The 27768-nt window shown below is 44.6% G+C and overlaps 1 protein-coding gene across 2 annotated transcripts; it reads left to right on the top strand.

The window, feature by feature from the left end:
* The first annotated feature begins 1819 nt into the window (after positions 1–1819).
* On the top strand, positions 1820–27451 carry ZNF217 (zinc finger protein 217). Of its 2 annotated transcripts, none has more exons than XM_064730130.1 (6): positions 1820–1906; positions 14977–16780; positions 19084–19209; positions 19669–21252; positions 24875–24998; positions 25535–27451. In XM_064730130.1, the coding sequence occupies exons 2-5, from the start codon at positions 15382–15384 to the stop codon at positions 24982–24984; spliced, it is 3219 nt and encodes a 1072-aa protein (XP_064586200.1). In that variant the 5' UTR covers positions 1820–1906; positions 14977–15381; the 3' UTR covers positions 24985–24998; positions 25535–27451. The 2 variants fall into 2 exon arrangements, with proteins under 2 accessions (XP_064586200.1, XP_064586201.1); XM_064730131.1 differs by lacking the exon at positions 1820–1906 and adding an exon at positions 2971–3008.
* Positions 27452–27768: the final 317 nt, after the last annotated feature.

Genomic DNA, 27768 nt, shown 5'->3' with positions numbered 1-27768 from the left:
GAGCAATTAATGGCTTTTGGTGTGTCATGAGAACATGAAATAACACAACACCTGACTCAGGGAGGCTTTAAGAACACCGAGTTAAGAGCAAAAATACAAACTTAATGTTTTTATTAGTTTGTGTGCCTTGAATTTGTTTTCCACTCTTCAATACAAGGTCTTTCAAAACGCCAACATCAGAGCACAACAAAAAGAATACATTTTTAACAGACTGTTAAGAGTCACTTGGGGTGGCAGAACCTGGTCCCTCCCACACCCATTTCCAGCAAAATTCTGCTTTGTTCTGCTGGCCTCGCTGCCGTTGGGAGATAATCAATACTTAAACTGCTCCAGACTGGGAGTGTTGGCGGGATCAGGTTTGGTCACATAGTGCAAGGTGGTGTGCAGCGAGTTCCAAAGAAACGCAGAGCTCTTGCAAGACAAAGGAATATTTTGCATGCACGGATAAACACCCGGCTCCGATACATCCTACTGCAAAAAAAAAAAATCACATTAAACTAGCAGGGATTGAGCAATAAGCTCTCCTTTGTCAGTTCAAAACTCCATCCAGAGCTGTGGAAAGGCCAGGATTCAACACTTGGAAATCTGTGAAGCAGCACAAGGTGAATCCCTTTTCCTCGTGGTTCACCCATGGAAGGACAGAGATTTTTAAACTTCAGGAAATTAGTGAGGCTCTATCAACCCATATGACCTTTTGAAGGGGCAGGACTTAATTATCTGTATTTTAAAATTTTGGTCTTATCAGGTTTGACCACTTCACGAAGATAAATCTGCTTCAAGTCAGCGTGAGGCAACATTCAAATTTGCCAATAAAGATATTTCACCTTCCAGAATTACCTGGTAAGTAATTACCTTGTATATATTACACATTCTGTAATGGTTTTGGATAATCTTTATTTGCCACATAAGTGACCTGAATTTCAGCCTGGGTAGGGTTGCTCATTTTAGACTGGGGGAACATTTTGAGAAAAACTTTAAAAAAAGCACATTAAAAAAAACCCACCCAAAACACATGATTTTAGCTGCAATTATTTTAGAAATGTCCTCCATTGAGGCAGGATGATTTTTATATTGAAGGGAACGAGCCCCCGGGTGCGATGTAAATGTAGTGATGTGAACTGAACTGACTTTAGCAGGTCTCGGTGTGTCTTTGGGGGAAAAAGCAGAGACCGCATGGAAACTCACCTCCTTATCCCATTTACTTGAGGGAGGTGCTAACCTCAGAGTCTAGCGGAGATTAAGCACTTTGCTAACAGCATTACAGATTGCATTTAACTCCTAAAAACCTCCTCAGTGCCAAGTGGGACACTTGGAAATGTATTTTAATTCTTTGCCTGCTGCACTGCATTCCTCTGTAGTGTCCATCCCTCTGGAGCAGAGCAGCTGGGTGTTTAAAAAAATGAAAAATAGATGAACGCTGGGCACTTTTGGGGCAATTTGCACAGTAAATCTGTGTATTCGAGGAGCCCTGATGGGTGCCAGGCCCCTCTCTGAGCACTTGGGGCTGCAGCCACAGGACAAAAAGGGTCGTGCTTATTATGTCCCCAGTGACCCACGCAAGGATCAATGCTGGTGAGGTGTATTGGCTATAATTACGTTAGTGCCTGGGTGACACCGGCTCTGTGTTTCGTGTTTGGGTGGGCGCGGCTGTGTTTTGGATCGCGTCCATCACTCCTTGTCCTGTCTGAGGGGACGGGGCGTGGCCAGCGCCGGGCGTGGCCCGGGGGGCGGGGCCGGCGTTGATTGAAACGCGCCGGGCGCGTGGCTAGCGCAGGCCCCGCCCCGGGGGGCGTGTCCAGAGGGAGGGGCGTGGCCCGGGGCTGCCCGAGCAACAGCTGCCGCGGAGCCGTTTACAAACAGTGCCCCGAGCGCGGCGCGGCCGCTGCCCCGCGGCGCCTCGGCTCAGGTGAGGCAGGGCTGGGGGGCACCTGCCGGGGGCTCCGGGCCCCTTCCTCCTCCTCCTCACCTTCCCCGCCCCCCCGGGGGCACCTGCGGCAGGCGCAGCCCCGTCCCTCGGGCGGCCTCTGCCGTGAGGGGCCGGTTGTGCGAGCGAGCGCGGGGGGGCCGCTGCCGCCGGCATGTCTGAAGGGTTCGGGGCGCAGCCCCCCCCCCCCCCCGCCTTGGCCCGGTTGGAAGCGGGGCTCGGAGCCCCCCCCTGTCCCCGCGCTGTCCCGGGGGACGGCGGGAGGCGGCAGGAAGGGCGGCGCGGGCCCGGGGGGGGCGGAGGAAGGTCCAGGTGTGTGTGTGGCCCCGCAGGTAGCGGCCCCTCCCGCCGCCCCCTCCCCACGCGGGGCGGGCGCAGCGGCGGCGCGGCCGGAGCCCTTCCCCAGCTCCCTCCCACCCAAAGTTCGCGCTGGCCCCGCGCTGCCGCCGCCGCCGCGCCGCCGCCCCCTCCCCTGGCGCCCCCGGCCGGGCCGCGCTGCCGTCCGTCCCACACCTGGGGGGTCGCGGGGCCCCCCCCGAGGCGCCGCGCCGGGCCCGGGGCCGCGCTCGGCCGGGGTGGGGGTGCGCGGCGACACGAGAATATTTCTTTGTGAGTCAAAGATGTTCCTGGAAGAAGGATTTGTAGTAAGTGGCTCATGGGGCGGAGGGGGGGGTTGTTAATGAAAAGTTTATTGATCCGTTTTGCCAGGTTTTGTTTCATTTACCTTTGTCTTTCAAAGACCAAAGCCTTCCCGATCATTTCTTTAGCATCGTGGTTCTTTTTTTTTCCTTTCTTTCTTTTTTTTTTTTTTTTAAAGGGGAATAGGAAGTTTAGAAAATAAATAAATAAGGCTCAACTGACTTCTTAAGCAACAAAAGAGGTTGCCAGGCGAGGACAATAAAATTCTAGAATATCCAGAGATTGGATTTCATTCCTGTTCCGTGATGCCCCCTGGACTTTCTGTTTTGGGGTGTGAGGCTTTTTTTGTTTGTTTGTTTGTCTCCCACACAGAAAACCTGCACCCAAAGTAAGGTCTGTATGTTCTCTAATGAGCCATCCCATAAAATGTGCTGTGTGACTCCCAGTAAGTATTTGAATTGAAGTGTAATAGTTTTGAAGTGGTGGGGAACAAAAATCTTTCTGTTGGGTTATTGATCTGCTGATGAAAGGCGTTTGAATGTGAAAAGGGTTTAGTTTAGGGGGGTTGTGTGTTTAAAGGTTTTTTCTTTTAAGGCAACATTTTTTTTTTTTCATTTTTGAAATGACCTTGAGAGGTTTAAAACTACATCAGTTTCTACCAGTGGGTTTGAGGGGGAGGCAGGAGCAGAAGAATCTAGTGAAAATCGAAAATAGAAATAGGAACTGAAGTATAGCTGCAGTGAAATATTTTCTTATAGAAGTATGTGAAAAGGGAAGTTTTTGTAAGAATGTGTGAAAAAGAGGAGAGGGAAATAACGCAGTTTCAGATGCAGGGAGGGGGGGAGAGAAGGGAGCATATCATTCTTCACATTTTATTAGGCCGTGAAATGCGGGAGTGATATGATCTGGAAGACACAGAAATAAAACGCCTAACTACAAGTTGAATAGCAGGCATTGACTTGCTGACCAACGCTTCCATGCTTGCTGGGGGCTGCTTCTGGGGCTGCAAAGGTACCAGAGCACAGGGCTGTGACAATGGCTTGCAAATGCTTTAACGCCATGTTTTATTGCTCTTAGGAGCTCCTCTTAACTGGAGGTTTGGGAATACGACTGAGACTTTAATTTGGGATGTCCACACTGAGGTTTCAGCCTTTCCTTGGATAATAGAAAAGGACAGTTGCAAATAAGTGGGATAAACTGCATTCTTTGGCAGAGGGGGAGGGAAGAGGGCGAGGGTGGAGGAGGGTTTTTTTTTCTTCCCCTTTACTAGTTCTGTAACTGAGTCAATATTTTAAGATCTGTAGCAGGAATGTGGCTTTGTGATCACTGATCGTTCTGCAACGTGTTTTTTTTAGTGAGCAATCTCGTCATGCTGAGCATAATACTTGGATTTTCGATCTCTTTAGGCTCTTTCCTGAAATCAGCATCTGAGTTTTGCCTTTTAAGTTTTTCAGGGTGGTGAATATGAAAAACAAATAACTTTAGAACCACGGCTATTACAGTGATTATTGATTGGCTTGGCCCTCAGCCAAGCGACTCTTCTGCATGCAGCAGAGTTGCTGATTTAAATTCTGTGGATTGTTTTTTCATAAGTTAACCTTTTTTTAATCTCTAAACAGCATATATGGCAGTTGAGGAACAGTAGATCAGTTTTTAGTTAAGGTTGTTCAATTATGTCTTCATCGCTTTGGAGTTGGTTGAATGACTTGACATGAGATTAAGCACAACAAAAGAAAAGGCAGGGGAACAACAGCTGCCTTCCAGTACCAGAGCTCCAGATTCTGAGCACTCCAGCGTTTTACCTTTTACTGTTACGTGGTGTCAGGTTTAAATGTGAATATTTCTATTCCCTGTGCGAGAAGCTCAGGCTTGCTGATAACACATCAGCCACTCAAAGCCTGGATGTTCGTGTTTTGGGGGTTGTTTGTCTGCTGCATTTTGCAGAAAATGATCTGAGGATCTGATACTGAGCAGTGAATTGATCTCATTAACTTTTAAGACAAAAGTAGCAAACAGTCCCCACTAGTTTGTACTTGTTTAGTTACTGTGTGGTAAGAACTTTAAGGTGTGTCCTTAATGGCAACTGACGATTCTTGCTGCGAAGCCTTGTTTATTTTAGGTAGATGTTTTATACAGAATTTCCAGTGGGACAAATTACTCCACTGACTGCACTTATTCTTTCTAAAGGCTGACTGTGAGCATAAGAGAATAATTTTGCCATGCTGCAATCAGGCTATATTTAAAAATTGAAGCCATTAAGTTTTGCTGTGTATTTTAAGGCTTTTCCTACTTCCTTTGTTTAAACATTCTCAAACAGTGCATATCATAGATGAGTTTTAAACATTCATATGGCACTGTTGGGGCCGAATTTAAAATTAAAATGAATACCGACGTCCTTGTTGATCAAAATAGAAAAAGCATTTCTTTAAATAAGTGGATGTTTTCTGGTTTTGAGTGTGGTAAGGAGGCTATATTGGTGTCTTGTAAACAAAGTTTCATATTAAGTAGTCTTTAGAGAATGGCTTCCAGGCTTTGCATTAGAGGATTTCTTTCTTTCCTCTTTAAGTGAATAATGTTTTTTGGTTTTGCTTTGTTTTGGTGGAGGGGTGGGGAGAGCGGGATTTAGGGTAGGGGCTGGAAAAGAGAGGAAGATAATAAACTTTAGCACCTTTTTATCAGACTGTCTTACACAAAAGGCTACTTGATTCTGGTTTCCCCTTTCATTAGATCACACTCCAAAAATTCCTTTTTGAGCACTTCTTCTAACCTTCAGAAATCCCTCCTCTTACCACTGTATTTTCATTTAGAACTATGCTGATAGATTAATACCATGCTTTATACAAAGTGCTAAGTTATTACTGTAATCAGGGGAAATTATTTTAAAAGGGAACTGTGCCTTTCACTTAGACTTTCAATCCTGTGATTACAGTAAACTTTTAGTTACAAAAAAAAAATCTGAGAGTTTGCAATTCAGAAGCTCTGGGGAAACGTTAAGTAAATTTTAACTTCCCTTTGTTCTTTGGGACTTTTTGTTGTCCCAGCTCTTTCTAACCTGAATCTTGATTTGGAATGCATTGTCCTAGGCAAAGATTCCATCCAGTGTATATGTAAATACACTCCCTCTTTCCTGTGTTATGAAATGCTGGCATATGGAAAGAGCAGCCCCCCTTTCCCCAAGGTAAAATGGGCTGAGCTTTCTTTTCTTTGCAAGAAGCTGAAAGAAGAGTTTGACCTTTGAACTCCGCCTCACACTTCCACGCCGCTTTCGGGATGATTAAATAACCCAGGATATTTGCCTGTGTCTTATGCTTATTTATCTCACTTTAAATGTTGTAATGCTTCGCTGTTGAGGTATTGTCTTTAAATATAGCAGGAGAGCCCTGGCGTTGTGGCTGCCATGTGCCAGCTCAGCTCTCGCTGGGGACACTCGGCCTTTCCAGCCCCCCTCAGAGCCTTCCCACATCTCACATCCCCCCGATTCAGGGATTGCTTTTATCTCTTAACCCACTTGGGGCATTTCTCATCACCCCCCCCGCCTTTCGAAGGTGACTTTAGGAAAAAAAAAAAAAAAAAAAAAAGTTTTTCTTCCTGGTGCATGAATGTGCTGAGGGGATTCTGCTGACTACTGTATGCGTGCTTTGAGAGAGATGTGACTCATTCCACAAGAGATTTGCAACTGAATACAAAAGTAAGGAAAAGGATATGACCAAGCTATGTAAGATTCTCAACACATGTTGTGTTTTAGGACTAAAAAAGCCTTTTTCAGTCTAAATTTACCTAGGTTTTTATGTGCTTCCAAACAGAAAGTTGCTTTCTCTAAATAATTTGCTTTTAGAAATCAACTTTTTTTTTTCCTTCATTGGAATTGCCAAATAATCTCCTTTTGTTGCTGATGAAGCTTGTTTGTGCCAAACGTGGGTGTATGTCAGTGAGAAAAATAAAAACTTCTACTGTTATAATCATATGACTTTGGTCAGAGCATAGTTTATAGCTTATCATAAATCTAGAACTCTTGATTCTTCCTCCTTTTTTTTTTTTAAGCAGTGTGATAAGAGCAGACTTTGCAGTTTCAAAGTAGAGCAGTGTACATGCTGGGAAAAATGAGTTTGAAATTAAAAATATAGGTGACAAACGTGTTTGGAAACACAATGAGATGGAATTGCTTATCAGGCTGCCTCGAGGATTTCAAAAGAAAGCACAAGAGGAAATGTGGGTAGAATATGCAGGGAGATCTATGTAGATCAGGGTGACTTCAAGACTGGAGCAGAAAACCATCCAAGCAGAAGTGAATAATTGACTGGATGGTGCTTTTCTATGAGCTGCAGATTTTATGTAACTAAAAGTATCAAAGTCTGAGTTTGTTTATGCGCAATAGGTACACTTGCATTTCTCACTGTAATAAAGGGAGTGCAGCGTGCTCTGATTGAGCTGATCAGGGAAACTGAGGCCTTTGTGTGGTGCCTGCACTGTGCTGTGATAGCAGGGAGCTGGATGGGCGCAGTCCTGGGGGCTCTCTCAGCCCCTCTCCTTTGCTGCTCAGGAAAAGCAAATCGGATTTGCTGGGATTTACACCAGGGAGTGATGTTTGGTGCAGTGTAGGGAAAATGGATGTGAAGGTGGCCCAGAGGAGCCCCACTTTGTGTTCACCTTCCCTGTTTGTTTCTAACTTGTTTTTGTTTTTATGCTGGTAAGGTTGGGGTCTGAAATTGCCCGTTAGAAAGCTCAGAGTCCTGTAGATGCTTTACAGCCAGCTTGGCCCAGCAGCCCACTGTTGGGTACATCACCCATCCCTGCAGCCCCCCCACTTTGTGTTCACCTTCCCTGTTTGTTTCTAACTTGTTTTTGTAAGATTGGGGTCTGAAATTGCCTGTTGGAAAGCTCAGATGCCCACTGTTGGGTACCTCACCCATCCCTGCAGCCCCCCACTGCTGAGGGGGAATGTGAGGCTGGGTGGTTAAAAAGTCTCCCTCAGTCTCTGGGAGATCTCCCACCTGCATGGGAGAAGGGGAGCAGCTTTTGCAAGTGTTTGTTTCTATCACTTTTCTATTTTAATACCTTCAGATGTTGTTCCAGGGGTGACTGAACTACAATTAAATGTCTTTTCCTGGACTCTGTACCTTCCTCCATCTTTCAAGATTGCTTTTTGCAAGCACCTAATTGTGGTTGTGTTTGAGAGTGACAACTTCCAAGTGCCCTGCAGAGGACAGGGATCAGAGAGTGCTCTGTTCCTTCCAAGGGGCAGCAGTGTGAGCTGTGCTGCCTGAGAGCTGGGTGCAGACTTGAGAGCACATTAATGGCATTAGCAAAGGGAACTCCTTGGAACTGACCACTTCTCTCCAATTCAGGAGTAGTAAAATAATCTCTTTTCCTGTTATTTCACCTATGCTGCCCAAAGGGATGCTGCTTGCCTGTAATTGCTGCAGAGGAACTCCTGGCTCTTGAGTAATAAGGAATTATGTCTAATTTGGTAAACTGAATTTACCACTTCTTTGTACTTGTGGCTGTGGGAGAGACCTTACACCCCTCTGCCAAGAAGTAAAAAAGTCAAATTTGCTTTTAAGGTCTCTGAAAGTACCTTCTTTTAAATGAAAACCAAGACTAAACATACAAGGCAGTGTGTGTAAGGTGAGACTGACTCAACAATAAAAATGTATCACTCATTCCACCGAGAGCCTTTACCTGCTGTGGAGAGAACAATAAACTGTTTTGTAAGGTAAGGGGTCATTGCCAGTTTAAGTGCATGTAACTTCTTGATTTAATGAAGTTGCATCATCCTACAGCAGTGGTGAAATGTGTCCCAGACTTATTTAAAATAGGATTATTCTTGTATCTTTCAGCTCTTCTACAACGGGTATTGGTGACTTCTGTTGTCTAAAGTACACTTTGGTTTTGTGGCTCCTGAGAAATTCTCTCCTAATCAGAGGGAAAAAGGAAGAAAATCTGGCAGTTTGAGCAGTCCTTCTGAACTTTAAAAGTCAATACTTACTTGTAGTGCTTCCTCCTTTAATGCCAAGAATTAGTCTCTTTTATATTTGCTCTTGCTCAGTGGAGGAAAAACATGTGCAGAATGCTGCAAGCTTCTAGGTTGCCTGCTCTAAAAGGGGTAATGACATCCTTTGATAGAAGAGGCATTCAGCTCTGAGGAGACACACTCAGCTCATCCATCCTCTGCCAGAGCCCTGCCACACACACAGCCCTCAAGAAAAAGGGACTCCAGGAAAAGGTTTTTTAGAGAAAGAGGATATCCTTTGTTTTTATTAGTATAGATGTCTGAGATGGGGGGAGGGAGTTTTCCTAATATTGTTCATTATTAACTATGAGTTATTTTCCACTGGTGATTAAAATCCTGTTTGCGAGGCTTCAGGGGGAGAATGACTCTCATGTGTGTCTGCTTTATCTGAGTGCAAAAGGCTTTCAACTCAAAACCTTTCTGAAGTGTGTGTGCAGAAATGCTTGGATAATAACAGTCTCCAATTCTGTGTGTGTCTCACTCTGGTTGTGTTTTTGTGAATTGTTTTAGGATCATTGTGTTGGAAATCTCTGTGGTGGTGTCAGAAGGAACTATAACTGAGCGTCTCTCAGAGGGGATAAAAAGGATAAGCCATAAAAGAGTTTAAGTTTAGGAAAACTTTGAAATCTTCAAGCCTGAAGGATGAAGCCTAAGGAGGGGGACTTAAATTTGCAGATGGAGGGAGTGGAAATTCCAGTTTAGGGTCATCTTTTATGTTCTCTTTTCAACCTGAACATCTTCGTTTTGATCTTTCCTGCAACTGAAACAAACAACTCTCTTCCTCCCCTTCCTCCCCCTGAATCTCCATTTCCTTTACAAGTGCTCGTGTTCGTTCTTTATCAGGCTGAACTGTTACCAAAGTATAAAAAACAGTTTTGTGCTTGCACGGTTGGTATGAAAGGCTCGGTGCTGGGATCACTCACGTGCTCCTCTGCTACCACAGAACACTCTGGGAAGTTTGAGAATAATTAATAATTAATAATCTTTAACATCTGCTGTTAAAGATGGGAGTAGCTCCTGCCCTCCTTAGAAAGGAGCAGAAAAAAACGTCCCAAATAAGTTGAAGTTGAGCCTCAGCTCAGGTTTTAGTTGAGGATTTGAAGGTGTTTTTATTTATGCATGAGCTGCTGTGCCTGTGATCAGTGTTACACCTGAACACAGCTGTGCCCAGATAAAACAGATCACATACATAAAGTAGTTTTTATTTGTGGTCCCACTGAGGTGTTGTTAAAAGTGATGTTAACTGGTTTGTTGTATCTGTGGTCCTTAAATAGGACTGGAACAACTACAGTAAATCTTTGAAATTGGAATAAAAAAAGGTGTTAAATTTGTAATTTCCAATAAGCAATCAGCAGTGTAAAATCTATTTACCAGCAATCTGTTCTGGGGCATAAACACACCAAGAGGAAAGAACAGTTCATGCAAAATGACTCTTAATATCCTGAAACTTCTTGAAACATGAGGAAAACTGTAGGTTTTTTTTTTTTTAAGTGGAAATGAGAGTTACATGTAATTTTCTCAAGTTCAATGTACTCAGTAAAAATTAAGGTGGTTGATTTGCAGCAGCTGGAAGAAGCTGGTCAGCTAAGCAGTGATAATTTTGCTGCTGGCCTTGAGTTTGAGAATCTGGGTTTGTTGAGGTAGTTGTGTCTTGAGTTTTTATCTGCCAGAGAAGAAAAGTAACTTCAGTGTCCTGGATTTGGCTGTAACTCTTCAAGTTTCTCACTTCTCTTTTTCAGAAAGTGTTGCAGCAACTACTTTAACTTCTGTAATTGTTCCAGGTCGCTTTTAACAGTTTAACAATACTTTTGCAGGGCTGAATTAGCAAAGAATAGTTGTTTATCCTGAGACTTGCCGTGCAACTTTTATTCCCAGTGCCTCTGTAATGTGTTTCAAATGGGAAATTCAATGGTTAGACTGTGCTGTTCTCTGAAAGGTGTGTCTTGAGTTCTTGTTACATATTCATGGCAATTTTGAAATGCAGGAAGTAGAAATGCAATAAAATTACTCCTGATAGGTCATTTCCCAAAGAAATCTTCAAGACTATGTAATATCTTGTCTTGGGTTGTGTAATTTAATAAAAATAAATGAAATTTCTCTACAGGCACTTAATTAAACTTTTCTCTGTTTTAATAATCCATTTATATGCAGCAGGGTTTTGGTGTGGTTCTTAGGTTGTGTGGCAAGTGCAATGCAAACAAGACGTTCTCATCTGTCCCCTGGAATCTTTCTGGGTGTTTTGTGGTGTTTATAAATCCAATGGGTATGGCTGTGAACCTGCTGAAACACTCAGCCAGGGGTGAGCTGCAGTGGGCTAAATCTCAGGCTGAAACTTTTCCAGTAGTTCCATTCTTTCTTCCCAGCTGAGCTATGGTTGTGGTGGCACCCTGGGCCTGAGGTGGGTTGGTGATCCAGGGATGGTCCCCCTGCCCTGCCCTGCCCTCACAGGACAGGGAACTCACAAGTGCAACTTCTTGCCTTGTTCTGTGAGGGGATAACTCATTTTTTTATTTTCAGCCTTGAGTTCATCTGTAGCAAGTTTATCGCTGTTCAGCTGTTGGAAGGAAGGATTTCCTGTTTTGTTCTGTTCCTTTACTCAGTGTCTCTGATACTGGTGTGTCCTTTTGTCTTCTGAAAGTGAAAGAAGGCACGAGAAATGCAGGTACTGTGTTTTATTTGCTGAGCTCCTGCACAGACCTTCAGCCAGAGTCACAGTCTTGCAGGTTGTCCACTTTTCCAAGGAAACACCAGAATTGAGGCAACTCTGGACACTTTCCCTGCTGCCTCCAGGGTTTTGAATAACAGGAATGTAATTAATCAGCGTTTTTGGTCCTCAAATCCAAGGCATAATATCTTCAGTAGGAAGAAAGGTTTATTACTAATGGATAAAATCCTGGTGGGGATATTTGGGTTGTAGTTCTGGCATGTGTTGGCTTGTCTGAACAGCAAGAGCATGAAATCCTGCCTGCTTGTAAAAGGCATGGATCTAATCAGAGTGAAGTGTGTAATCACCAGATACAGAGTAAGACTGAGCTTTCTAACTCACCTCCTGACTCCAGTGCTTGTATTCTTTCTTCTTCTCTGTTTAAATACATTCTTGTCTAGTTGTCTCTGTGCTTCCCTTCAGAAATGCTCCCTGCAGTTTTTCCCAGTCTGTAGCTGCTCTCTCCTGTGGATCCAAGAGCTGCAGAGGCATTGCAGATTCCTGAAACAGGAATATCTTGCTCTGTTTGCAGTGCTGCCTGGAGGATGAGCTGTGCCTGGTTCTTGGGACTGTTCAGAGCCTCTGTGAAAAGCAGTGAGAGCACTGAGCAGCCAGCACAGCTGCAGAGGGCCCTGGTGAAGTCTCCAAAGGGCTTCAAACCTATTGATAGCCACCAAAATTGGCCCCAAGCTCCTGTGGAACTCCTCTCATGACCCAGGTGTTGGTTGTGCACTCTGTGTGGTTGTGAGGACAGGTTTTGTTTGCCAGCAGCTGAGATGGATTGAAGCAGCCCTGTTTCCAAAGAAGATTTATTGGAGAAGATGTTATTGATTGATTGAGGTGGATTTTTCACCCATCCATGACCAACCTGGGCCATTCCCTAGGTGTGATCTTTGCCTGTGCTTAAATTCTAAGAAATCCTGGGGCTGTGGCTGTTGGTGTTGGTTTTATCCTAGGCTGGGTTTGCCCCATGTTGAAGGTGCTCTCCTGTCCCCCACCTCAGCCCAGAATGCCACAAGGAACAGGGCACTGAGGGTGCATTTTGCTGCTTCTCATCTGTTTCCTTTCTCCAGTGACTTCATTCTTGTTGCTCTGTCGTGTGTTTGCTGTAGTGCCACACAGTGGGAGTGGAACAAACCTTGATTGGCTTTTTCTGTTTGTAGACACGAGCAGGGAAGTGGCTGCTGAGTCGCAGTTCAGCTTGAGGGACTGAGTGCAGGCACTGCCCTTTGGATCTGCCTTGGTGCCCCAGAAATGCCTCTGGCCTCTCTCTAGCAGCATTTCTACACTTCTTCCTGCAGGGCACTTCCCTGTGGCTCTGAAAGCAAAAGCACTCCACTCTTAAGTTTGTTCCACTTTTTTAATCTTGCCTAGATTGTTTTTTTGAAATTCGAAACTTAAGTTATTTTCAGGCAGATGCTCACTGAGCTTTGCTGTAGCATGTTGGGTAAAAAATACCTTTTAAAACTCCAGTAGAAATAGAACAAAAAGGCAAGTTGGAACATGAAGTATAAACCATGCTAACCAGCAGCCTTTGATATGTTTTCCCCTGATGTTTTACAAAAGGGAAGAAGTTTTTTGAATACTTGAGCTTCAAACTTTGGTTCTGGCTCCTCCACCTGCCTATAGGGAGTGAGGGAAGGTCTGGCCTGAGTGGGGAGGGCAGAAAGGCAAAGGCTGCAGGAGAAGCAGAAGTGTCACCCACACTGAGGTGAACCTGCCTGTTCCAGGAGGTTTTGGATTCATTCTGCAGAGAGGAAGTGTTAATCATGGCAGTGGTGAAACTGAAAATGGGGATAAAGGGCGTAGTTAGAGAAGAGACTTTGGCTGCAGAAAATGCAGGTTCTGTCGCCATCAGCAGTGATCTGCTCCCTCTCACACTCCAGCTCACCCTGCAAGGTCCTGCATTTGTGTCTGATTTGGGGCAAGCCTTTGGCCCAGGCCAGAAACAACTTGGCATTTAAAAACCCTCTACAATTCTTGATATTAATTGTGCTGATTGTGTCAACCTGGTTTGAGGGCTGGGCAGTGAAGAGACTTTAAACTTTGGAGAAACAGGAAAAAAATGAAAAACAAGCAGCTGGCAACAATAATGTTCTCCTGTTGCTGGCATTCTGGTGTGGTGGTGTTTTATTTTCTATTTTTTACCCATGTTCATTAGGCCCCAGGATCTTGTGGTCTGCCTGATGGGAAAGGAGGTGCTGAGTTTTCACATGAAAAGCAAGGAGTGTTCTCAGGGCAGGGCTGCAGGAGGTGGATGCAGTGTTGGAGATGTTGGATCCACGACTCCTGCCAGTGTGTGCTGAGGTTTCCTTCCCCAGCTGCTTCTCTTGCCTGGGCTCATTTCTGCTGAAATGGTTTAAGATTTTTTAAGATCACTTTTTCTGTCCAACCAGCTCTGATCAGAAATAGCTGAGAATCAACTGATAATCATCTTTATTGTGGAAGGCTGGCAGCCTGAACTATTGCAGGGCTGTGGTTGAATTATTGTCCTTTCTTTGGGTCAAATAAAACAAAATGCTTCCTTTTTTCCATATGGAATCAAGGCAGAGGTGGAAATGGAGGTGAATTTTAAACCCCAACTGTGTCCATGCTGTTTTCTGCTCTAAGAGTTAGAGAGCACAATGTATTTTGGGGTATATTAGCTCAAGTCATGTGGTCACTGGCCAGCTGGCTCTTAGGAAATAATTTGCCAAAGTTTGAGTCAGATTTTGAATGAATTCTTTTCATTAGTTATTACTTTATTTGGAAATGGCTCAGAATGATTCTTCTGCAGTTTATATTAGTCTTGCATTAGTTTGCTAGACTTTTCCTTTACCCAAAAATTTCATCAACCGGAGTCCTGAACTCCACAAAACTATAATTTGTGAGTCCAAAGTGGTGGCCCATGAGTTACTGCTACCAGGCATTATAACTATGACATCAAGATTTAAATTGGAGTTGTGATTAACTGCATTATAACCCCAATTAATCTTGCAGAATCCAAAACCTTTGTGAATAAAATCAATAAATCATTTTTTGTTTTGTGACACTTTAAAAGTAGAAGAATTTTGTTTTCATAATGTAATAATTGGCCTCTTGGATGATTTAAGTACTAGATTTAAGTACTGTTCAAGAAACAGTATCACTAGTTCATACAGAATGTTGAGATGTTCTTACTGTACCAGCCCAGAATTGTCACAGGCATTGTAAATTTGTGGTTGATAGGGAAAGCTTTGAGTAGATGGTGGATGGTTCTTCATACAAAGATTTTGCTGACACTCCCTGTGTACCAGGACTATAAAAGCTGATGCCAAGCTATCTGGTCTTAAAAAAAAAGCAAAAAGCCTTTTGCTTAACAGCCTTTAGAGGACAAACAAGTGAAGTTCTGCTGTGGTTTTACAGGTTCAAGGAAAGGTTACTTGGGCTGCTGCATTGTTATGAGTTCAGGAGAGCACTGAAATATGGTTCCAGCAGCTTTATATAACTGGGTAAGTGCAGGTTTAGAAAGGACAGACAAAGTCTTGCAAAGAAATAACAGTTGTAAACAGAGGGATGTTCGAGACCAAACTATTTCAACTTGGCAAGTAGAAAAGTTGGCTCTTAAAAATACGCTTTCTTCTAAAGCACTGGATGCTTCTCAGCCCTAATATTTTCATTATTTGGGAGACAATACTTCTCTTTTGAAAGATCTGACTAATTATTTTCTCTCTTTCCCAGGTGCTGGAGTTTCTTTGTGGCACTGAACTTGGCCTTGAGTGTATTTTACCCAATGCAACTATTTGAAAAGTTTGTGCAACAAACCTAAGTGCAACTGACTGTATCTGTAGACTTGAAAAATCTGAAGAAACAATCCAAAAGAAACCTCATCCCATCACTGAGCGAATCTTTGGATTCTTTTACTGGGATGTGTGAAAGCACATAAAGCTGAAGAAGAAACAATTTCTGCTGGTGGAAAGAAAAAAAAAAACCTAAAAATCATTTTCCTGGCAGAGGTTTTCCAGCTGAGCAGACTTTTGAGCACATGTTGGAGAACTCTACAAGTGTCCTTACTGTGATCAGGGAGCCCCCCCAGAGAAGTGCAGGCTGCCCTTAGGAGATGTAAAGGAGCAGAAGGGAGGAAAGATGCCCACACAGCCCCTGCTGGCCTACATGGACGGACCCGAGGGAATAGCCAGCGCCGTGGGAGCCCAGATGGAGAGCAGCGACGCCCCCATGACCATCAAGGGAACCAGCACCATCTCCTACAAGAGCCTGCAGGAGAAGTTCCTGCTGCAGGCCGAGGGCTGCACGCCCCTGGACTGCATGTTCTGTGACGAGAGCTTCAAGCAGCCCGAGGAGCTGGGGAAGCACGTGCTGAGCGAGCACAGGCCCACGCTGTGCGAGCCCGCCGTGCTCAGGGTGGAGGCCGAGTATCTCAGCCCTCTGGACAAGTGCCAGGTGAGAACCAGCTCACCTTCACCCAGCACCGAGCAGGACAGCGAGGAACTGAGCTGCAAAGTCTGTGGGCAGACGTTTGATAAAGCTTTCGACATCGAGGCGCACATGAAAAAGCATAAAGATTCTTTCACCTATTGGTGTAATGTTTGTGGGCGAAGATTTAAAGAGCCCTGGTTCCTCAAAAATCATATGAGAACGCACACTGGAAAACCTGGCTCCAGAAACAAGCATCAGCAAGGTTCTGAAGGCCCCATAACAATAAATGAGGTGGTGCAGGAGCACGTAACTGAAAACGTAACGTCACCTTACAAAATTTGTATGGTTTGTGGTTTCCTATTTCACAATAAAGAGACTCTAATTGAGCACAGCAAAGTGCATACCAAAGAATCAGTTCCCAACGGTGAAAGCCCCCAAGTGACTGCTGAAGTCAATGCAGAAGAAACGTCTCAAAACCAGGAATTTTTCCAATTCTTGAATTTAAGACCAAATTCGGTTCCAGAAAAGGACAAACTGCAGAAGCTTGCGAAGTGGATCGCTGAGCTGGATCCTTTCACCACGTATCAAGCATGGCAGCTGGCTACCAAAGGTAAAATTGCAGTTGGTCATGGGCAGATTAAAGAGCCAGGGCAAGAAGGAAGTACAGACAACGATGAGTCATCTTCAGATAAAGAAGAACTCTGTGAAATTTGGAATGCAAATAAAGGTAGCCAGGCTGAAACTACAGGGAAGTCAAAGGTAAATAAAAACAGCAGTTTCACAGGGAATGGTAACCTAACCCAGGACAAACTGAAACATCCCTCTGGTGAAGTGCCTTCTATGGAGATGGATTCTAAATCATCCCAGAACAAAGAGAAGCCAACCCACTGCTCTGAGTGTGGGAAAGCCTTCAGGACGTACCACCAGCTGGTCCTTCACTCCAGAGTGCACAAGAGGGACCGGCGGGGCGATGGGGACACTTCCACTGCTGCCAGGAGCTGCTGTGCCGACATCATGGGGAGCCTGGAGGAGAGCGGGGCAGCAGAGAGGATGGAGGGGGGCTCTGAGGACGGCTCTGAAGATGGGCTCCCAGAAACAATTAACTTAGGTGAGTATGCTGGGAGCACTTCAGTTGGAAGTGGCTGTTGCTGAGAGTTGCTTAGGAACTCCTTAGAGCCAAAGAATGCGTCGTGCTTTTCCGTTATCTTTTCAGAATGTGATAGGAAATGTTCAAAAACCAGACAGGGAATGTTATGGTAGGGGAAAGGGAACAGGAAAGTGAGAGGGTAAGGAAAGTTTGGATGCTGCCATTTTGAGGTCTTTGAAGTTACATTGGGGCTTCTTGCAGTCATTGAAGTCGATTTCATAGCAATGAGATTAGCAATTGGAAAAAGTCACTGTTTACTCACCCCTTATCTCTAACTTCACTGGATGCTTTGGGGTGTCCCATATCCCTTCTCATCCAGCACATGTGTTTTACAAAGAGTATTTTATGAAAAATAATTGCAGTTTCACTTTCCTCCCCCCTTTATCTTCTAAAAGCAAAATGTTCAGCGCTCAAACTTTTGAGGTTCTGAGAAGTAAAGAATAATTTACAACTTCTTTCTGTCTAACTGCAAGTTCAGTTTGTTCTGAACAGTAATTTGAAAGCCTAAATGTCAGAACCAGCATCTTTGATTCATTTGTGTAAGGCTACAGGCTGTTAATATGTGGACCTGTATGTAAGAGAGGTGTGTATTTAACTCCTGTGCCTGGAAGGATTGCTGGCAGCGTGGATGGACTCCATCTGTACATTACCCAGGATTAATTCTGCATGTCAGTGTCTTAGAAAAGCAAGTGATACTGAATGATTCCTTAATTGAAAAAGATTGCATGTCAGGGACAAAAGGCCTGGCAGAAGTCTCCAGCTGATGTGCAGCTCTGTGTGTGACATGCTCCCAGCCGGCTGTGAGGAACAGACACTTGCATAATCTCAGGGCAAGACACGGCGTACAGAATGTCCTGGCACCCACACAGGCCTGACTTGGCCATTTCTGGTAATGTGCAGCCCTTTATTTTGCCTGCAGGAACAAAGGAATGAAATGATTACCTCATGTGAAGTTGCTTAGTTTGTTTCTCAGCGCCTTATCCTAAAGCAGAGCAGATTTTGGTGCGAGCTGCTGAGTCACCCCTCTGGAGACACAGCTGTTTGTTTAACTCACAGGCTGAGCCACGCAGCACTTCCAGGAGAGACACTTTCCAGCAGGCAGGAACCTCAAAGAACTCTTTCAAGTCTGTTATAGATCCGACTCCTTAGTCACACCGAAGGTCTCCTTCCTCCCAGGGCTTCCAGTCAGCCTTGCCTTGGAGCGGAGCCGCCTGGGTTTCAGTGGAGCTGCAGCGCAGCCGCTGTGCCCGCTGCTGTTCGGTGAATTCTGTGCATTGCGCTGTCCCTGCCGCCCTCCTGTGGCACCTCCTGCCTCTGCACCGCAACCGCTTGGGCATCCCTGGCTTTGTTCCTGCAGTACCGGGGCACCATTGGGACACCCTGGCACTTCCTCACTGCTTAATAACACAGTGAAATGTTCCTCATCACATCTAAGGAGCTTCTAGGAAATGCTCCTCATCCAATCTAAGGAGCTTGTAGGAAATGCTCCTCATCCAATCTAAGGAGCTTGTAGGAAATGCTCCTCATCCAATCTAAGGAGCTTGTAGGAAATGCTCCTCATCAAATCTAAGGAGCTTGTAGGAAATGCTCCTCATCAGATCTAAGGAGCTTCTAGGAAATGCTCCTCATCAAATCTAAGGAGCTTGTAGGAAATGCTCCTCATCAAATCTAAGGAGCTTGTAGGAAATGCTCCTCATCAAATCTAAGGAGCTTGTAGGAAATGCTCCTCATCAAATCTAAGGAGTGTCGCTCTACAGACATCCCATGGATTAGCACATAATCATTACCATTATTAGAATTAATTTAAAACAAAAGGCATCTTTGTCTTCCCTCCCCACCACTCTGTGTTTGGCTGTCGTGCACAGAGCAGGTTTTTGTCTGAATCATCCCACTTGCACTAATTCAAGCATCCCCTTTAATAAAAATACAGTTACAACCTGTTGAGTATTTGAGATGAGCCATTCTCCATCAAGGTTCTGTAGGTCAATAAAAAGAACTTTTCTTCTTTGAATCTTGCTTATAATCCTGTTTGTTCTGTGGGCTCCTTGGTCACTGTCACAAACCACAGTGTTGTGGACAGAAATCTCTTTAACTCTTGTTCTCTTGTTACTTAGAGTGCAGCAAAACACAGCAAGAGTTACTTGCAGAGTGTAGAATTTGACTGCAGTTCAGAATTTTCTGTTTATCATTAAAAAATTACTGTTTTTAACAAGACTGCAAATTTGCATTTGCTCTTCATAATATGCCTGTATTTTCTCCCAAAGATAAAAATGAAGACAGTTTGGAAAGAACAAAAGTTAAAACCCTTGGGACCTCCAGAGAATGCAGCTACTGTGGAAAGTATTTTCGCTCCAATTATTACCTCAATATTCATCTCAGAACTCATACAGGTAAATGGGGGCTACACCTTTGGGGAGGGGAGGGAAATCTGCTGAATCCACTTGGATAGAATGTTTGATTTTGCTTTTGAAAAACAGAAACTGCCTTCAAAATTGCTGATGATAAGAACAAAGTTTTCTCTAATTCTAAACAAAATAAATAATTGCAAATAAAATGTGATTATTTACATAATTATAAATTGTCTTAAATAACTGCCAAGCACGTTGTCAGCTCCCATCTCCATCCACAGCCAGCGGGTGGAAACATCCCAGCACAGCCAGAAGATGTCACTGTAGTTAGTAAAAGCATTAAGATACTGTTGTTTAGATTTTTTACATGAGTTTGGGACTTAGGAGTGTGTGGAAGGGGAGAGAAAAATCAGTTTTAGTGTTTGAGTCCACAATGTTCCCTTGTGTTTGTGATCAAGACTTGGAATCTCAGAGTGATTTCCTGATGAATTTGTGTTGCAGGTGAAAAGCCGTACAAATGTGAATTCTGTGAGTATGCAGCAGCCCAGAAAACTTCCCTGAGGTATCATTTAGAGAGACACCACAAGGACAGGCATGGTGAGAGTGCAGCTGATGGGAAGGGTGACAGCAAAGGTTCCCTGCGGGGTCAGGAGACGGCGCTGTCGCTGGCTGCTGATGCTGCTCCAGAAACCAAAAATCTGAAGAGGCTTTTTGATGGTGCCAAAGATGCTGAGAGCTGCCCACCTGCCAAGCAGCAAAAGGAAGTTGTGTCCTTGAGCAATGCAATGGGCAGCACAGTCTTTTTAAAAGTAAAGAACAATTCCAGGGAATCGAACAAAGGTTCTGTTTGTAGCAGTTTGAATCAAGTACCTGAGAACGTGCCTGCTCCTTACCCGGAGAAACTAAAGGCTGAGAAGGAAACCAAGGAAGCCCAGCCTAAAAGAGAGAGAAAGGCTTCTGTGGCATCAGAGGAAGATGATGTCCAGTACATCTGTGCTTTTATTGGTGGGAAAAATGTGAACAATATGCAAGAATGCACTGAGAACTACAGACGCAGACCTGTCGTGGACTGTCACGAGCAGCCCTTGGACTTGACCAGCAAGAGTTCCCAGGAGTGTTCAGTGATTGCAAGCAGAGGCCTGCTGGCCCCCAGCACCTGCCCCTTCTGTACCTACAGGACATTTTACCCCGAGGTCCTCATGATGCACCAGAGGCTGATGCACAAGTACAACCCTGACACTGTCAACAAGAACGGCTACAGGAGCAAGGCCGTGGCCAAGGCGCGGCGCACAGGCTGCCCCCCGGCCCTGCTGGGCAAGGACGTGCCTCCTCTGCCTCTCCATCCCAGCAAAAACAAGGCTTCCACAAATCCACAGCAAAAGCCACTGCAGCCAGGGAAAGCCAAGCAGTGTGCCCCTCCTCAGAACAAAGCCCCTCTCTTCCCCGCGAGCGAGTCGAGCAGCACAGCCCCGAGTAACCTCAAGTTTCACAAACAGCAAAGCAACCTTGGAGCTCAGGCAAACAACTACAGACAACCTCAGCAAGAAGAAGTGCACTCCAGCTTCAGGATCTCTCCAGTACTGGACAGAGTAAAGAAATCTGACTATAAAATCAAAGTTCTGGGTGCCCCAGTGACTCAGTCTGGTCTGGTCAGCAGCAGCATGAATGGGGTTCTGGAGTCTCACCTCAGTGAACCTGGCTGGGCTTGCCAGCGAGGCAGAGACTATCTCTGCAGTAAATCTGGGAGCAATGCAAGTCTGGACTATGGAGAAAGCTCTTCCAAACGGATGAAACCCTCTGTGGTAGCTGTGGAGCACCTGGACTCTCCTCTGGCTAATTACAGGAGATACGAAATGAGCAGATTTCACGTTGCAAACAGATATGCAAATCTGCTACCTCAGGAATACCCTCGCACCAAACCCACATCCTCTGTTCTGCCAAGCAAACAAGGGCTCCTCAGTGCAGATGATGCTGATCCTCCCAATGGATTGACTGCTCTCAAACCCTACGAGCCATTCAGCTCTGGGTCACTTTATGGTTCTTGTGGATCCAGCAATGGCCAGGTCACCAGCTCGACAGGAGAAGGTACAGTCCCTCCTTCCTCCTCACCCCACTGCCCAGGGACGGGAATGGGATGTGAGTGAGTGTGTGCCCACCTTGGAACACTGAAAATACAGCTGTACTTAGCATTTCACCAGGCTCAGTCAGTGCTTGGATTTTAAACTTAAAATCCAGGTTCAGCAAACTCCTGGCTTGGGGAATTGAGTGTGGAAGGGCTGAATTTTAAAGAGCGGTCTGTAGTTCCTCAGGTTCCCCTTCCCCTCTGCCATGGGTTTCTGATGGCAAACATGTATTGTTTGCTCATCAGACACTCCAGACATGTTGACTAATCCAGGATATGGAATGAGACTCTCTGCTTAATGTGCCAGAAGTCTTGGACCATCTGGAATATTAATAAAACTTTTTACCAAAAAAAAGAACTGCCATGGGCAGTTGTTCCCTTCAAGAGCAGAAAGGGATGTATTGCAGATCATAAAACTGATGTAAATTTTGGACTCCTGCTCTTCAATGGATTTTTTTTTTAATGTTTAACTTCTAGTAGGAACAGAATACTTTGTTAAATCAAGACAACAGATTTCTGCTATTCTAATTATGGTGCAGCAGTGCTCTGTGGAAACTTGTGGGCCTAGCAGAGATAAATGATTTGTGATGTTTTGGGAGAACTCTGGTACTTTACAAAATACATGCTTCTTGTGTTTTGTCCTTGGTCAACATTTTCAAAAAGTCAGCAGGAGGCCGAGATTAAAAGGTGCTGGGTGATATTTAAGCAGTTGTCTGACTATTTGTAGAAGGTGGTATTTATGACTTGAAGCTGAGCTCAGCATGGACTTAGCTACAAATACAGGACTTTGAATTTTGAGACGAAGATCCCATTATAAAAATGAATAGCCTGTGTGGGCTGTGTAGTCTGAAAGTCTGTGAAGTTCCTGAACTCTGAATGCTCCCATTCTCTGGAAGCAGTAAAGTTGCTCCTCTGCAGTAGTCTGGGATGGTGACAAGCAGGGGTGTGTTCCCTCAGGTCAGCAAACTGCAAATACTGAACCCACTTTTAGTGATGAGGCAAAAAAAAAAAAGTATTTGCTCACTCTGTTCTGGTTTTTGTCTGCTTGTTTTAAGGTTGTGGCCTTCAAAAATATATCACATATAAATAATTTCTGTTTGTATATAAATATGCAGGCTTTGCTAGTGGGTTGTGGGAAAGGTGAGGGAAGGTGTCGCAGTTGTGTGCCCAGGCTGGGCAGGGAGCGGAGGAGGAAAAGCACCAGAGCTGGGTCCCTGAGGGGTGAGGATGTAATCGTGTTTGGTATTGGGAAAATGGCACGTCTGTGGCGTATTAGGTGTGGGTGTCGCAGTGTGGCCGGGCAGCGACTGCACACTGGGCCAGGAGCACAGGAGTTGTGGCAGGGCTCAGTGAGGGTGTGGAGGTGCCGCAGTGGGGCCGGGGCAGCGGCTGCACACTGGGCCCAGGAGCACAGGAGTTGTGGCAGGGCTCGTGAGGGTGTGGAGGTGCCGCAGTGCGGGCCGGGGCAGCGGCTGCACACTGGGCCCAGGAGCACAGGAGTTGGGCGGGCTCAGTGAGGGTGTGGAGGTGCCGCAGTGCGGGCCGGGGCAGCGGCTGCACACTGGGCCCAGGAGCACAGGAGTTGTGGCAGCGATCAGTGAGGGTGTGGAGGTGCCGCAGTGCGGGCCGGGGCAGCGGCTGCACACTGGGCCCAGGAGCACAGGAGTTGTGGCCGGGATCAGTGAGGGTGTGGAGGTGCCGCAGTGCGGGCCGGGGCAGCGGCTGCACACTGGGCCCAGGAGCACAGGAGCTGTGGCCGGGATCAGTGAGGGTGTGGAGGTGCCGCAGTGCGGGCCGGGGCAGCGGCTGCAGGAGCAGCTCTGTGTGTGTGACAGGGACTCCTCTGGAACCCACCGGGCTCTGCCTTTGGGAGCTCCAGCTGTGCCAGGGAGGGCTCCGGGCTGGGCTTTGCCTCTCTGCCCTGGTGCCTGGTGCCCTGCAGCCCAGACCTTTGCACTGGTGCTGTTGTTCAGAGCCCTCAGAGCGGTGGCTGCAGCTGATTTGACAGCTTTGTTGTTATGGAAATGAGCATTTCATTGCTCATTACCCGGTGCTGGCTCCGGGTGAGAAAAGCAACTTTTTATGGCTGTTACCTCCATTGGAAGGGCTCTGAAATGAGCCCCCCTCTGCTGGGTGTTCATAGCAACTTCCATAAAAGCCCTGGGCTAGAAGATGTGGGTTTGTAAGGGTAATTTCTTGATTTTTCAACCAATTTGCTCAGAAGTACCCAACCCAAACCTTGATACCCTGAACCCTTCTCAGTAGGGTAACAGCCAAGCCACCTCTCAGTGTCAGAATTTTATTGTGGATGGAGAGCAGCGATTAAAGTTTCTTTAAATTCTTTTTATTTTTCGTTAAAAATACGAAACCATGCAGTTTCTCTAGACCTCAGCTGTGTGATACCATCTGCAGAGCTGTGCAGGTGCAGACCTGCAGCTTTCTGCCCTCTCCTCCTGCTGAACCCTGCTGATTTCATAATCCACGATGTCAAAACCTTTCTGTGAGGGCCCGTGTGCCTTGTGGCAACGTCCCCGTGGTGCCCCCACCGTGTTCTGTCGCATGTTAAATGCTGGATCAAGTTGTCAGGAGAATATGTTCCACTTGGCAAACTTGATTAAAGCATGATGCCTTCCCTTATTGCTTGTAAGCTTTGCCATCCCGTGTTGCCCTGAAGAGACAGAAACATTCTGAAACCACTCAGTTTGTGTTATTCTCAAATTAGTTGCCTTTGCAATGGCAACATGTTATCAGGGATAACCTGTTGGCTGATTGATTTGGCAGAGGCTGCAAATTAAAGACAATTGCTCGTGACACACTCCAATGGCTCCGTGGATTCTGTTGAAATATTAATTTGGCTGTGCCATTTTAATTTAATTAAAGATCAGGAGGGCTTTTTTCAATGCTGCACTGGAAGCTCTCATGGAATATGGATGGCAGTTGGGTTTTTTGGATCCTGTGGGAGTAATGATTCTGGACTTTTTGCCTTCATTTTATGAAGTGTTTTTGACTGCTTGCCTAAGCTAGTAAGACTTAATATGGAGCAGGCATTGATTTCACATCTATAAATGTGAATTAATGGTCTCAGATAAACACAAAACTACCTGTGTACTAGACTGAAAATTGCTTAACAAAGGTCTGCAAGTAAATTGTATTAACACTCTTTAAAGTGTCACGAGTTCCATGTAATCCTCCATAGCAGCAATGAAGTGCCCCAGTTTCCCTCTGAAATACTCATTGAAAAATTCAGTTTTCAAACAAGTACAGGAACTGATTTAGGCATGAGGGGTGCAGCACTTAGGTAGGGCATCTGCTGTGGGATGAGTTAAGCAAAGACATTTCTTTCATGCAAATAAAATAAGTAAAATTGGGAGCTGGGCATCACTTGGATAAAACCACAGAGTTGTTAAATTATCTTTTCACTCTCCTTGTATTTATTCTGTGTCCTGAATTCCTATAAGAGGAATATCTAGATTCTGAGGCCTGATTGTGAGAAGATTTGTCAAGGAATTTTGGATTCTGGATGCTGCTGTGGACCTGAGAGGAGCAGGAAATAGTGCTAACTCCCTTCAATGACTTTTTTTCCAGGAAAGAGATCAGTGTCATACCAGCCCTTACCCAGCAACCTCCTGCAGAAGAGAAGTTTTGAGCCCTTTGTGGGGAACACACCCTTCAGACCCAGTGACAAGAAGAACTGAATCACTCCAGAACGGTACACAAACCTCCTGCACTAATTGTTCCTTAAACATTGCATGAGGTGCTGATGGCATCAAAGGTTCCTGCACAGCATGAGGAGAGCTTGTGAAAGCCTGAGCCTGAAAAGATAAAAATTTCCTCCTTATAAAATCACCAGATGCTGGGGGGGCAGCTCTGATTGTTTGGAGCAGTGGTAATGACTTCTGTGCTAATACAGGATGCTCCTTTTTGAAGAGAAACAGGAGGATAACACTTTAAAACACTTAATTCTTGGTATTCTTCTAATCTTACTGCTCTTATTGTCCTCCTGCTAGGCATAGGTGTGTCTGGTTGTGTTGTTAACTTGATTTCATGGCTGAGCATCTTCCAGAGTAGACTTTATTTGCCAGATAAAAGCTGGCAGTGCAGACCTCCATGGCAGTATCAATTCTTCAGCAAGGATGTGGAAGGAATTCCCTTTGTTATAAAGACACTCCTCCCAGCAAAAACTGTGCTGTATTTTAGAGCTGTATACCACAAACTCATATTTATTCCTCTTTTTTCCCCCTCCAGGTCTAAGGACACAAGTGCATATTCCATGGAGTTGTACCTGCAGTTCATCCCCTGAGGAAGAGAAAATGGTGAAAGCTACTGAACTAAGCTGTGATTGTACTGTATATAGAAACACTACAGTTTTATAAGATTGGTTCTTTTAACATTTTGTACCAAATAGCCATACAAAAGTAGTCTAAACAGTTGGGTTATGAAGGTGTGTGGAGAATGTATATCTTGACCTTGACTTTTGAGTATTTCTCATTAGAATTAATTGACCAAATATTAGGTAGGAGTTCTATTTTTACATACTTGAGCGCTGCTGAAGAGTTTCTCTTGGAAAGAATATATATCGTTGCACCTCAGGTAAACTGTAAATATTGAAGTTGAAAATCCTGTTGGCGTAATGCTCCTTTTTCATAAAAGAGAAAGTTTCTCATCTGTTGGTTTTTTTTTTTCCTGTTGAACTATGTTAGTTTTTTAAAAGTTCCAAATAAACTGTCAGAAAGTGTCCGGTTTATAAATGTTGTGAACACGAAAGCAACGGTGCTGACATTGATCTGCCTTGGCTGGGCGAGGACCAGGCCGTGCTGGAGGGCTCTGCTGCTCTGGGGCTCCTTCCAGCACGTTTGAAATGCAAGCAGGAGGCAATACTTGACATTTTGGATTTCCTGAAATGTGGCTGGATTCTTCTCTTGGCACTGGTTGCTGTTCTTCAGAGAAGCCTCTTAAAAAACACCTCTGCCACCATGCAAACAGAAAATCCCTGGGACTTGCTTGAGAAACAATAATAATCTCCATGTTGCAAATGTTTGGTTCTGTACTAAGCTCCACACAGTCACATTTCAAGAAAGAAAACTCCTTTGCACCTTTGTCCAAAGCTGTAAAGTCTCAAATAAGAGCCTTGAAATACGAATTTGGGTTCTGCAGACTGCAAAAGGGATGTGGCTGTGATGGAGCCTACTTGACTGTGCTTGGAAGCTTCTTGATGTCAAGTTTTAGCATCTACTGGGTGTTTAAAATGAGTGAGAAATAGCCTGTAAATGGGAGAATATCTCCTTTTATTTTTTTTGTGAAGACAACAAGAGTTTTTTCTAATGCACATGCAGTTTAATTTTTGTAAAGGGAAGATGGCCAGTTACCAGCCAGTAAAGCAGAACTGTTGCATTTTTAACTTGCCTTCCTTGTTTCTTCTCATGAAGTTGTAGTTAAGAGTTAATTCCTTCTGTACCTGGCTTTGACTTCCATATATTTTAGTAAAACAAAACAATTAAATATTTTGCACTGTTTGTTTTTCTCTCTTCCCTCTTAAAGCAAATGTAAAATAGCAAAACCTAGAAACTCTTGTTTTTTCATTATGCAACTTGAGATGTTCCAGTTGTCTTGGTTCCTGTAAATGGGACTGGTTTTTAATGTCTCTGTAAACTGGCAATGGAATGAAGTGCTGTGTATCAGGAAATTGTACACTATTGACCTGTTTTCCTGTTCATAAGCTGAGCCATATGTACATAATCTAGATTTTTGTTTTCCTAGTTTTGCACTTTTATAGCCTATTTTTGAAGATGAATTCACTTGGAAAAGGGTTAATCTATTTTTGTGTGTGATCTCTCCCTGTCCTGTGCCACAGGGGCAGGGCTGCTTTTTAACGTGTTGCAGCAAACAGACCTGAGGCTGGTTTGTTTTTAATCTCCTCCATGCTGGTACAGTTTCCCTCAAGGCTTTTGTTGGGGTTGGAATGGAAAAATGGACCTGAAGACTCCATTCCATGGCAGCACCACCACACTTTGCCCATCAGTATTAACTATTGGGATACTACTGGTTTTGTATGTTCCTTTGGAAATAGCAGTGCATATATAGAGGTACAAATTGTTGATTTTTTTTTTTCCTTTTTTCTTTTTTAAATGTATTTATTTCATTCCATTTTGTTCTATTTTAATTGTTGGAACCGGAAGTCGGCAAGCAGCAGGCACACATTACTCATTTAATTTATGATGTATTTCACTTTAGTTGAGTATATTATTACATGTGGATGTAAATATAGACTTGGTGTTTTGCAAAACTGGTTTCTGTGTCTTGCTTTTAAGGCTTAAAAGGAGTTGTCTGGAATTTCATGTTCACTTGACCTTTCACCATTCTCGCATTGCTGGGGGAGAGGGAGAGGCTGCCAATAACCAAATCCAAATTCATGTTCAGTTTCATGAAAATACTGAGTCACTCCCCAGAAAATCTGTCTTGAAATAAGGAAGAAACTTTTG

Source organism: Zonotrichia leucophrys, chromosome 20 (genome assembly GCF_028769735.1).
Source record: "Zonotrichia leucophrys gambelii isolate GWCS_2022_RI chromosome 20, RI_Zleu_2.0, whole genome shotgun sequence".
NCBI lineage: Eukaryota > Metazoa > Chordata > Aves > Passeriformes > Passerellidae > Zonotrichia > Zonotrichia leucophrys.
Note: the sequence above shows the minus strand (reverse complement) of the source record. Positions and strands in the feature narration are given on the sequence as shown.

Bases quoted from the DNA above. Each gene is read 5' to 3' on its own strand.
- ZNF217 (XM_064730130.1), top strand. From the start codon at position 15,382: ATGCCCACACAGCCCCTGCTGGCCTACATGGACGGACCCGAGGGAATA. The intron at 19,210-19,668 runs GTAAATGGGGGC...TTTGTGTTGCAG, and splicing joins TCATCTCAGAACTCATACAG to GTGAAAAGCCGTACAAATGT. The intron at 21,253-24,874 runs GTACAGTCCCTC...CTTTTTTTCCAG, and splicing joins CACCAGCTCGACAGGAGAAG to GAAAGAGATCAGTGTCATAC.